At 51.8% G+C, this 12481-nt stretch overlaps 1 protein-coding gene across 3 annotated transcripts in view; it reads left to right on the top strand.

Annotated features, from left to right (window-relative positions):
- NTNG2 (netrin G2) overlaps positions 1–12481 on the top strand; it is a 45526-nt gene that overhangs the window by 23310 nt on the left and 9735 nt on the right. For 2 of the 3 annotated variants that reach the window (XM_051636344.1, XM_051636345.1), the window contains exons 4-5: positions 6881–7053; positions 8768–8794. In XM_051636344.1, the coding sequence (XP_051492304.1) occupies positions 6881–7053; positions 8768–8794 (200 nt within the window). Of the gene's footprint in view, positions 1–6880; positions 7054–8767; positions 8795–10761; positions 10888–12481 lie in introns of all 3 variants that reach the window. The other variant, XM_051636347.1, reaches the window with a different exon arrangement.

Below are 12481 nucleotides of genomic sequence, written 5' to 3' on the forward strand. Positions count from 1 at the left end.
CTGCTCCATGTAGCAGTGCCTCATCTCAGGCTTTGCTCAGGCCAAAGAGGCACCAACCAGATTATGAGGCTTCCAGTTTTTTGACAGCATTTCCCTTCCTCACTTCAGCAATTGCCTTCTGGAGGGTTTTCTTGGCACTTCTGCTCACCCAGCAGAACTGAAGGGCAAAGCCCTCTGTGCAGGTCTCGGTGCTGTGGGCAGATGCTCTCTGGGACGCTTTGCCCTCCACGTGATTTGGGGTGGAGAGTTTGCACTAGTGGAGCAGAGTGAATTCACTCAGCCTGTGTTATCCTGGCACCACAGCCAGGATCAGGCACTTCAGACCTGAAGGATCAAGGCCATCCCCCCAAGCACCTCCTCCAATAAATCAGGCCGGTTAATCATCAGGGGTACCCACATGCAAGGGATGCATTTTTCTGCCTTCTCAGTGACTCTCAAAATGTGCTGCTCAGTGCTTTATTGCTGTTAAAGATGAAGGATTTCCTGCTTAGCCTGGTGCCTGCATCCTGCCCGTGTCCTCCAGACCAGCACAGTGATGGCAGCTCAGCATCCTTCCCCTGAGGCTGTAGTTCAGCTCGAGCCAGGGATCAAAGAGCAAGGCATGTTGTGGCTGCCACAGGCTCCTTTGCCCTTCTTGGAAATTCCTCCTTCTGGCTCTGTTGATGAAGCTGTTGGAGAGTCTCCAGCCACAGATGTTCATGATCTTGAGTTCTGCGACAAAGCGGTGTCTAGAAGGGTTGAAAGGAGGTTTGGTCCTTGGAGCCTGTTGTTGAGGGTACTGACCAATGCCCCCACTGAGCTCCTTTCTCTGAGGAACTGGGTGGGAATTTCCAGCTGGTCCACAAAGAGGGACAGGCAAGGACCTGGGGTAAAAGATCTGTGGGAGCACAGGCTGCCCCAGCTGAGCTTGCCCAGCCCCAGTGCCAGAGCATCACCTCCAAAACAGCCACGGGTTCACCCAAACATCCCCCAGGAACTAGCCCAACGCCCCTGCAGCCTCCAGCCCTGCTCAGCAGCTTTGGGAAGACCACAAAAACCAGGGCAAGCCCTGCCTGCTCCTGGCTCTGCTCCTTCCCCCACAGATCCTGGCAGCCAGACACTGGGTCCCAGGGGGTAACAGCATCCTCGTGTCAAGGACAGCCAAGTCTGCGCCGCGTTCTTCAGCCCGTCCTCACCTCCGTGCTGGGCAGCCCCTGAGAGCTGGATGCCTGAATTTCCCTGGCATTCCTCCAGGCTGGAATGAGCTTGAGTTCAAGCAAAATCTTGCTCTTCGTCATATAGTTAAATTAAGTTAATGCTCAGCAACTGTCTGCTTGGCTTTCCTTGAGGTTCGTAAAGGTTTTCGCTCCCTCTGCAGCAAGATGGAGGGGAAACCTGCTGAGAGGAGGGAGGTAGCAAGAAACCCAGAGAGCTCCTCCTTCCCCCAGACACTCATGACACTTTATCAATAGCCGGAGACAGATGCCCAAGGTCCTATTACCTGCCCCTGGCTTTGGTTTGTGAAGGTTTTTATTTCCCCTCCAATTTTGTTGCCAAGTTGCGTCCGGCCCTGAACAGATAATAGAATTTCATCGATAGACTGAGAAGGTGATGTATGTTAAAGCACTTTATATAAAGAGACTTCTACAGGAGCCCAAATTCAATTTGGCCAATGAACTCAATTGCAGGCATTATTGCATTCCAGGAGAAAGACCAAGAGCATTTATACACATTACTCGGCAAATATTTATGTTCACGGATCCACGTGATGTCCTCTTCACCCTTCCTCCCTTCTGCTGCCCGACCCCCTAATGGGGAAGTTTGGTTTCGTGTTTGCTTTTTAAGACAGCTTTGAATGTAAATAACGTTCCACCAGTCAGCAGGATCTTGACAGCTGGCGAGTGTCAACTTATTTAAAATAAATAGCCTCTCAAATGGGAACAGCCAGCTTAGTGTGCTCTCCACTTTGGCATCTTTTAAACTGTCTCTTCTTTGTAACCCAAACCTCAAATCATTTCGAAGGGCAGTGAGGAGGGTTCCTCCCCACGGGCAGGACTCATCCATCCCTACCACACGACCAAAAGTAAAAACCCACAAGGAAAAAACCCACTCACAACATGTCCCTCTGACCTAACCCAGGGTGGTTTGTGTTTTTTTCATTTTTGGTTCTGCAAAAAGCAGCAGAACCCAGGAGCCTCTCTCCCTGGTTTTAGCAGAAAGGAACAGTGAGTTAAAATGGCTTTTCTTCCCCCTTCAGCCCCTGGACCTCAGGCTCAGCTGCGCTCCCAGCCCTGCTCCTGGGATGAATGAGCCACAGTCACCTTCCTCAGCCCTTTCAGCCCTGCTCTGGTCACTGGTAGCAGCAAACCCTGCTGGAGTGAGCTCCCAGCAAGGTGAATCCCAATATATCTGCACTCCAGAAAGGTGCTTCTTCCATAGCCCAGCCATTAGAAGCTATTTTTACCTGCTTCTGCACACACAGATGGGCCAGAAACAAGCCAAGCTCAGCGCCCATTCTGCTTTGCCCAAAAGATTTGCTCCCTGCTTTTGCTGAGCTGCCAAAACAGTTGCAAAGGAGCAGGTAAAAAAGTGGGTAAGTCACGGCCAGGCAGCTGCCAGGGAGTGCTGTGAGCAACGGCTGGGGATGACAATAGAGATGGAGAAGAGTTATTCATGTTTCCCCGAGAGCCGAGATCAGTCGAAACATCGTTTTCCTCAGGGACGGAGAGGGAAGAGCTCCCTTCAAACACATCATCCCATGAGACTCATTAAAGGCTCATCAATTACAGTGAGAGCAAACAATTCAGGGAAAGCTCTCATAAGCCTTCCCTTGGATGACAGTCATTAGCAGCTCTCCGCCAGCTCGGGAAGCCAAGAGGGAGCAGGGGGGGACCAGTGCCAAGCTCGTGGTGGGGGGAAAGCAGGAGCCTGGTGGTCTGGGAGCCAGCAGGAGGGGACCAGGTCCCCATAGCATCCCTGGGGCTCTGCAGTAGCATCCTCATGATGGGCACAGGGTGGGGAGAAGAGGGCAGGCTGGACTGCAAGGAAACTCGGAGGGGAGGAATTCTGTTGCCCTGTGTCCTCAGCCAGGCTCTTTTTCAAGGAGCTTGAGACAAGGCAGGATTGGGCCATGGTGGGAGCTGGGTGAGAGGTGCATGGGGATGGAGCATGCTCGGAGATGCTCTGACCTTTCTCTGCCTTACTCCCCTGCTCTGCAAAGCAGGGTTATGGACAGAAAAGAGGTTGTAAAACACATAAGGACCCTTGGAAGGAAAGCAAATGGCTGGGGTGGCTTTTGAAAATTATTTCAGGAGTCACTAGTCATGAAAAGTCAGGGTCAGGGGCTGCTCTCCCACTGCCAGTGCAGCTCCTGAAGGTTTGTGGCACTCACCCCTGCCTGCTCCCCCTTGCAAAGCCTGTGCACAGGCATCTCCTTCCCTCACACATGGGTTAGCACTGCACACCAATCCAACTGCTCGCCGCTCTGACCTCCAGGCTGCTGACTTGGAGAGCTGCAGGGATGGCAACGTGTTCCTGGAGGCTGAGAGGGAGAACAAAAAAAAAACAACAAAAAAAAAAAAGGAAAAAGAAAAGGAAGAGAGATTAAAAAAAATAAAAGGGCCACTTTGCTGTAAAGTCTCCTTGGCTCTCCTGGCTCCTCCCTGGTGGAGGCATTGGCAGCCTCAGCCCACACTGCACCACTCCCAGGGAAGGCAGCAGCTGAGTGACCTGCACTAAAACAAGTACCTTGTTGTGCAAAGTCCAACATGTAGGGCCAGTCATTGCTCCAGCCACTTCTGCTGAAGAACGGCATGAGCTGGTTTCTGTTTCACGCACAATGCAGTGGTGGGCACCTGCTGACAGCCCAGCACAGGACTTGGGTGTCCCCAGGCCACACAGCAACTCTGGGTGCTGTAGCTCCTGCTGGGGCTGCTCTCCTCCAGGCTGTGCCACACCACAGCTGGGCTCTGGATGCTAACTGAGAAATGGCACCATCACTCCAAGCCTTGACCCGTGAGCTAGAGAGGAGAAATGCTCTCAGCTCTTCAGATCACCTCCAGAGCCAAAGGGATCATATTGTCACCAGCACTTTGCTGGAACAGCCCAGGCCTGGAGTGGGGCCATCACTGCCTTCTGCAGAACATGGCACAGGTGTCTGCCCCTCTGCTGCTATTTAAGCCTCATGGCTAATTAGCTCCTAACCTTTCCCTTCCTCCCCTCTTCCCTGCCATGGTTGCCCACCCTAGGAAGACAAGCAGAGGCAAGCAGGACTAGCAGCTCCCACCCAGAGGACTGGACTAATGGCATTTACTCCAGTCTCCACCAGCTGAATCTTGGCTGGGAAAAGGCACAGACCATCAGCAAGCACATGTCCTTGGGCTGCAGGCCCAGAGGAGGAGGCAGAGCAGCCTGAAGGAGGGGTTAAGGCTGAGCTGCCAAGCTGGAGCAGCAGGGAAGCCCAGATGCAGAAACCTTTGCTTAAAACAGGGCTGGCAATGGGGGCTCGGCCACTCACTGTGAAATAACACAGCCTGATGGATTGGGCTGGGCAGGGCTGTGCTGTGGGGTCAGCTTGCTGGGGTTATAGTTCTCTGCTTAGATTGATGATCCTCAAAGGTCAAACTCAGAAAGCAATTCCCTGGTAAAACTGATCCTTTGGATAACTAAACTTTGGCACAGCGGCGAAGGGCCAATAGCAGGAAACGTCAGTGGCACAGGCAGGCAGGGTGACCAGTAGCCTCTGCTTTCTCCTTATTTAATTTTCCTTTTTTACACTGATAAGGAAGTGAGAGTCTTCTCCGGGCACAGCATTGCCCCATCATTTAGAAAACAAGAGGGATGCCAGGCCCTGCCTTCCTTTGAACCCCCCCTCTCCCCTCGGCTGGATTTTACAGCTGCACCCTGAAGCTGGTTCCTGTCCCCTCAATCCCAGCCCCTCACTCCCACCAGCAGCAGGAGGGAGGAGAGCTGCAGCTCCCAGAAGCTGTTGCTCTGACTCAGGCTGGGCCCAGAGCAGCAGCAGTGAGGCTTTGACCTGCTTTAACCCACTATCTCGCCTGCTCTGCTCCCCTCTGCTCATGTTGAAGTGAAAGAAGGAGGCCACGCGGGGTGGATGCTGAATAATTCAGAGTCAGGCTCTGCAGCATCCCAGGGCTGAGCATCATCTCTGCTAAAGGCCTGGGGTGGCTCAGCCAAAATCCTTCCTCACCAGAGGCAGAGGGGACACAGAGTGGCTGGAATTCAGCATCCCTGCTGTGCAGGTGCCACCCAAAGCTGTTTTCTTCCCCAGACTCGGGATTCACGGCTTGTTCCCAGAGCACGGGTGCTTGGAGGCTGTTAGTGCTTTCAGCCGTGATGCAGCATCTCCAGCTCTCACTAAGACAGATTCAAGTGGAGCATGTTGACTGTGGCTGCCTTGGCTCTATGGACCATGTTTTCTTCCTCCCTCCCTTCCAGAGAGTGCAATATTCCCTCCCCTGCTTGGTCAGAGACAGAGCAGGGTTGTAAGATGGGGAGAGAGGCTGTTCACCCAGCTTATGCTTAACCTCTGAGCAGGGTTTGCTAGAATTAAGGACAGGGAGGGGAGGGGGAGGAAAAAAAAAATCTTACATGAGGTCAGCTCATCCAGCCAGGCGTGAGGAGCACAGCAAAGGAGGCCTTGGTGGGTCAGGCAGGAGGCTGGGGAGCATCTCCAGGGGCTCCGGGAACTGGTGGGCATGCACAGCACAGGGAGCTGGGAGGGAGCTGGCTCCCAGCTCCCAGCCTCATCCAGGTTGTTTATCCCAGCACAGAGCAGGAGAAGGAGCTGGCCACGTTTCCTCTGTTTCCTCTGCAAGGGGTTTCTTCCCCTCAGCTCTGCATCTTCTGGGCAATTAGCCCAGTAAAACCAAGTGTCAGGCCTCTCCCGGGTCACAGAAGGCACCGCGGTGATGTTTTCTGACAGCTCTGCTTCTGAGAGGGTAAATGATTGCACCAACCAGTGCAAAACCAGCAGGCTGTGTTAGAGATCCACCGTCTAGAGTGAAATCAGAGGTTTTGGTCCACAAAGTCTCTGTCTGATGGCCTCAGCTTGGGCTGGGAGTCACTAGAGCCACAAGTGAGTTATGGGCTCAGGCTCCACGCTCTGTGCAAGTCACCTCCAGAGTCTGAGCAACAGGAATTATTGTGCACAGAGATAATTACTCCCTGCATACTGCACTACAGCTCATTAAAAGTTTGTTAATGTTTGCAAATTGCTGAATAGTGTTTTCCATTGTTGCTTTCTCTGATCAGGCAGGGACTAAAAGGCTGATTCCGATGGTGAATAATCTCGGTGTTATTTTGCTCCCAGCAGGCAGGGGCTGAGCTGCACAGAGGGAAAGGGGTTTGTGTTGAGCAGCTTCACACCACAGGAGAAAACACTCTTGACTTAGCACGTTGTGCAGGGGCCAAGGGGCTGAGTCCCACCAGTGTTAGCTATGCTTCTTCATCTGAAACTTGAGACCATCCTTGCTGCCTCCAAGTAAATCCCCACCTCTGAACTAATCACTCAGATTTCTGGGGGGAAAAAAGTGTGTTGCTCCTTAGCGGGGTCTCAGGTAGAGATCTTGACTTACCATTAGTGTGGACTAACCATTACACCATCTGTGTTAATGTACACGAGTGGTGGGAGTAAAGCATCTCTCATCTTGAAGCAGAGACTGCAGATCCACCTTGGGTGAGGACACGGACATCAGAACCCCAGCACCAGATACCTGGGGAAAACAGCTGAATTAATTGAAAAACTCCTGCAGAAGGAGCAGGAAAGGGGGAACCAGCCCAGCTTCACCTCTACGTTTTCATGCACACGGACACCACTACACCGGGGGCAAGAAGGAGTTGAATAAAACCTGACAGCTCTTCTCCTCTCTTCCTCTTCCAGGTGTAAATGCAACCTCCACGCCAACCTGTGCACCTTCAAGGAGGGCAGCCTGCAGTGTGAGTGTGAGCACAACACCACGGGGCAGGACTGTGGCAAGTGCAAGAAGAACTTTCGCTCCAGATCTTGGCGAGCAGGGTCCTACCTGCCTCTCCCCAACGGGTCCCCCAACGCATGTAAGTAACCTCCAGCCAGCCCTGGCTGCACAGCACCCACCCCTGGGATTCCAGTCCTTCTCCATCAGTGCAGGATGCTCAGCTTTCAAATGGGAAGCTGGTATGTACCTGGGTCCTGGGACATGGAGGAATGAGAGGATCTGGGTGGATGCAGAAGTGATTTGTTGGCTGCTGGTAGGTCAGTCCAAATGATGGCTGAGAATAGGAGGGACGACCTGGGGCCAAGATACAGGTCCGTGGCTTTGTAGCCACACAAATGACTGTCCCTTGCAGAAGACATTACTTATCCACAGTAGAGCACTGGCTTCCAAGTAGCTGCTCAGCTGCAGGAGGGCAGGTTGCTCTTTGGATTGCTTTAGGGGTTGCTTTCTGGATCCTGTTCTGTGTGTATCAGCATTCCAGGCCAGCACTGGGAGCTGTGTTCCCTCTGTGCAGCTCCAGGCTCATCCAGTTGTCTGCTGGAGCAAAGCACTGACAGGAGCAGAGGGATGCAGACGAGATGAAGGATTCATACCCACCATCACTCCAGCAGGGGAACTGGGGCAGAAAACATTACAGATGGGCCAGTTTCCACTGGGTTTCTGTCCAGTCCACATTAGCCGACTTGTTTAAATGTCATGGAGCCACAGTGGCCACTCCAGCCTTTCAAGCAGCAGCTTTGAGCATTACCAAAGAGAATCTTTTCCCTTCCTCCCCCTAAATTTTTTTGAAAGATTTATGTGCTTTAAGATGATCAAAGCTGAAATTCAGGCTCCGAAGGCCGTGACGGGAATGTTTTGTGTGTGCCAGGGCTGGTAGATGAGCAGGTTCTTTGAAAGGGAACGAGCTTGTCAGCTCCCACCACGAGGCTGCATTGCTTCAAAGGAGCCTGGGAGAGTTTCTGGCGTTGACAGGCACAGACGTGCTGCTCTCTCTCTTTCCCTCCCCTCCGTTCCTCGTGTCTCTTCCTATTTCGCTTTCTCCTTTGCTCTTTCGTCTCCCATTCGTCTCTTCTCCCATCTGTCATTCAGTCTTTTTCCTTCCCCCCACCCCAACTCTCTCTGTTGCTTCTTCCTTCCCTCACTGATAATCCTCTTCCTCAGCAATAGCAGCAGTTCCCCAAAGCCCTCCTCTCTTGGTGGTCCTACCTCTTCCATCACTGGTCCTGTGCTTTATGTTTGTGCAAAGCTGAGGCTTTCCATGATTCAGCCACTTGGTACAGCAGGGAGAACCATGGCCATTAGTCTCCTGGGTGCCCAAAGCCAGGTCCTTCAACTGGCAGGTTTGAAGCTGGTGGCTTTGTGGTGTCTGGCTGACAAAATGCTGTAGTGAGAAGGGTGTTGAGAGAACTCAACATGGAGAACTGCCCCAAGTGCAACAACCTGGTTCAGACCCCACAGTTTGTACTGAGCCCTGTGAACTCCAGAAGATTTGCTGGTAGGTCAAGGAAATGGTTAACAGAAAAGCCTGTCAGCAAGGACCAATCTGGGTGAGAAGCTTCAGGTGAAAAGCTTGAGATGCCAAGACCCCAGACAGCCCTGTCTGGTCTCTCCTCTGTAGTTTGACAAAAGAAGCTTTTAAGATGTTGCAGCAAGCTGATATGCCTGTGAGCAAGACCCCTGTTAATTAATTGCTGCTCAGTCCCACACTGTGGATCTGTTTGATCTTCTGCTGGTACCAGAGCTGATGGCATCCTGCTTCCAGTGACCAGGCTCCTTCTTGTGTTTTTTTCCAGGTGCAGCTGCTGGCTCAGCCTTTGGCAGTAAGTAACAACATCACTGCAATGTTGGCATTTAACCCCCTGTGCATGGCCCTTGTGGATGGCACTAGGAGGAAGAAAAAAATTGTTGTTTTCTGTCCATTATCATCTTCCAGGCAATAAGTCTTCCCTAATTGTCCCTCATTTCTGTCCTGTCACAGAGTCTTATATTTTCTTCCTTTGACTTCAGTAGCCTCATTTTGCCTCTTCCTCTGGCATGGTTTCCCCCCACGAGGTTCATTAGAATGGCAGCTGGAAAGGAAATTTATATATATATAAAGCTTCTTCAAAACCACTAGTTCTCACTGTGAACTTTTCCCCCAAAGTATTGCAGACTCCTGCTCTGAGAAGGAGCTGGATTTGAATCATTTGGCACAGCATCCAGGCTGGGTCACCTTGGGCTATTGATAAAGTATATAGAGAGTGTGTGTACATCTGTAAGAACACATGTACCTATAGGAATATATGTCTGAGAGGTGTCAGGAGCAAAGACTGTGGAGTTCAGCTGGGATTCCTGTGGAAAGATTGATGGTGTGATAGGGACTCCTTATTTAAGAAAGCTGGAGGTAGTTTGATATCAAAGAGCCTGGAGTTTTGGGTGAGAAGGAGCCTGAGTTTGAATTTTGTAGCTCAGCATTACCCTCCAGAAGGAGCAAAATTGGAGACCTGAATGAATAATGAGTTCTTTGGTTTGCAGGCAAGTGGGAAGAATTGGAGAAGAAATAGTTTCAGAGAAATGCAAATGCAGTTAGAAAAAAAAAATGCACCTAATTGAAAAGCGGAGGATGGGTTTGCTGGGTAAATGAACCATATTTAGGAGTTAAGCAGTTAAATTTAAATGGTAAAAATTAAAAAAAAAAAAATTTAAAGGGAAAAAAATAAGCAAACCCAAACAAAACCAAACCCAAACCAAACCAAACCAAAAAAGCAACCAAATTAAAATCTCCCATAAGTAATTCAGGATTTTAAAATATTAAGTGTTTTAACAGTCCCAAATATTCTTTGCTTTTCTGATCAAAACCATTTTGATAACTCTTTTTCTCCCTCCCTTAACAGAGCTCAGCCTTCTCAGAGTTCCTTTGTTTGACTGGAAAATGTTTCCCATCCCTTTTTGCTGCTAGGGAGAAGCTGGAGGGTGCTGGGAGCAACGTGCAGGAGGTGGACAGGAGGGATTTGTGCCCCAGGCCAGTTAAGGAGAGATTATTTAGCCCACACAGGAGACTAGAAGTGACCTAAATTAAGTACTTAAACTAGCTCAGGGCTATTATGAAATTAAGCATGATAATCTGCATGAAGCAGTGGGACAAACAAGGACAGGAGGGCAGGAGGTGTAAGTTAAGTAGGAATTTGTGTCACGAGTGTCAGTTTAGTTGGGGCGGTTGTGGCGAGCACGGCGCTGAGACCTGCTCAGCTCCACGGGGCCTTGCTGACCTTACCCATCCAGAGGGTGCTGGGGGGGATTCATACAGGCCAAGGGCACAGGGTGGGAGGGATAGGGCCACCCACGGGGTGGCAGGAGGGCCGGGGCTGTCCCCAGGGCTGGGGCAGGTGGCTCTGCAGCTGTCACGGGGACACCGGGCAGCGGGATCCCAGCTCCTGGCAGGACAGGCTGGGGACCCCTCTGCACCTCCCACCTGCTCTTCACCCCACCTCAGCCCAGGAGTGCTTTTGTTTCCCCTTTCCAGCTTAATTGGCAATTAGTTTATGATAGAGCTGTAAGTATTTAAGCCAATATCTGCACCAACAGAGTAAGCTGATCTGGCCCCTGCACACACACACACTCGCTGCACGCAGCGTCACCGAGCTGCCCTCGCCCTAATCCTCTTGGTGCCCCAGTTGTCACCGCGCTGAGAAATCGGTCACCAGTTCAGCCCCAGCAGCAGCAGCAGCCTCACGGGCATGTGGGGCTGGCAAGGAAACCCTCCATTCCCCCCAGTAAGTGCCTCCCACCTCTTCTCTTTGCTTGCTAGCCTATGAGCGACCGCAGCGGGTCACCACCGCAAAAACCACCACCGCAAAAACCACCACTGCAAAAACCACCACTGCAAAAACCACCACCACCAGCACCCCTCTACCTGCCACCACCACCCAGCCAGGTGGGTGCCCCACTCCCTGCTCACTCCTAGGGGCAGGATTCCACTGCCTGACTCCTCTTTTTGGCTCCTTCCCCTCCCAGCTCATCCAGGGGTGGTGGGGAACTCCTGGGGCTGCCGTGTTGGTGGCCCCGGTTACCTGCTCTGTAGGATGATAAAGGGACATGGATAAAAATCACCCCGACTCAATTCACATTCCCCAACCTCTGGGCAGTCCTGTTTGGCTTTTTTTTTCCTCTCTATTTAGTCCAAGGACACTTTGACATGGGTAACACGAGCCACAAGCAAGCATTATGGTCACCATAAGCAGCAGCCAGCCTGAAAGGTCCACCCCAAAGCCAAGAAACAATCATGCCACAGGTTGTCACCCCCCATCAGCAGCTGATCTCACTCTGCTGCTGCTCTGTTATCATCAGGGCAGCAAGAAGTGAAGCCAGGACTGGATGCAGGGAAAACAACACTTTTCCCCTTTTTCTCTCAGCTTTGTTTCTTAAAAGAAAAAGTTTTCAAAATCCATCCCTCCTACAGCCACTCGGCCACCTTGTCCTGCACAGGCTGGCACAGCTGCAGGAGATGCCCTCTTACAGCTCCCATCACAAGGCAGGGTAGGAAAGCCATGAAAGCTTTACTGTCCCACTGTAAAATTAAACCATTTACCCAGTCCTGCCTGGCTGGGAGGAGAGAGAAACTGTCCCTGTCCTGCTCTAACCCAACCTCCATGTGCTGTACTGGAGCAGCCAGGAGAGCTGCAGCCGCTGTGCTGCTGGTGCTGCTCACAGGGAGCAAGAAGCCACCTCCTGCCCCTGAGAACCAAAGCAGCCCACAGGAGTTGCCAAGCAATGCCAGAGAGAAGCTGGCTCTGTCCTTGCTGGCTCTCCCAGCCCTGCAGCAGGTCCCTGTGGGCAGGGATGGGATGCAGGGCTGGCTGCATCTTCAAGGACAGTTTTCCTGGTGCAGAGCTGCTCTCCAACACCCCCGGGCAGCTGCTGTATGAGCAGCCAGGGAACGTGCAGGGCTGGAGCTCTCACACGTGCCAGAAACACCCTTCCTAATTCCAGAAATCACCCCGTGAAGGAAAACTTTTGTCCTTTTTCCAAGGGTTCCTCCTTCCCTCCCCCCGGGAACAAGGAGACAGCGTTTTCACTTGTCTTTTGGAAATGAGCAGATAAAACTTAACAGCAGGACATTTTTTTAAGCTTCTCATGGGGGAATTAGACACGCATTCCTCCCCTTGCCATGCTTTCTGGGCCTGATATTTCCCAGGAGGACGTTTTACACCCACAGTATGTTAGTAACAGTCTGTCTGGGGGAGCTGCCAGAAGCCAGTCAAAGGGATGAGGAAACTTGATTGCATGTTTATGCAAATACAGATATATTCATGGAAGTGCTCTGCTTGAGGAGTTAATCAGAAAGCTGAGGCTTTAGCTCCAACTTCCATGGAGTTGGAGTGACCCTGGGCAAAAGAATGCAAGTCTCATGCCTGTTAGGAAGTGCTCCACGTTGCACATCTGCAGGAGGAGGTTCATCCACCACCCCTGCCCAGAGCTCCCACCATCACTGTGACCCAGCAGTGACAGGGATCATGGCTACATCTGCA

The sequence above is a fragment of the Apus apus genome, chromosome 19 (assembly GCF_020740795.1).
Source record: "Apus apus isolate bApuApu2 chromosome 19, bApuApu2.pri.cur, whole genome shotgun sequence".
Classification (NCBI taxonomy): domain Eukaryota; kingdom Metazoa; phylum Chordata; class Aves; order Apodiformes; family Apodidae; genus Apus; species Apus apus.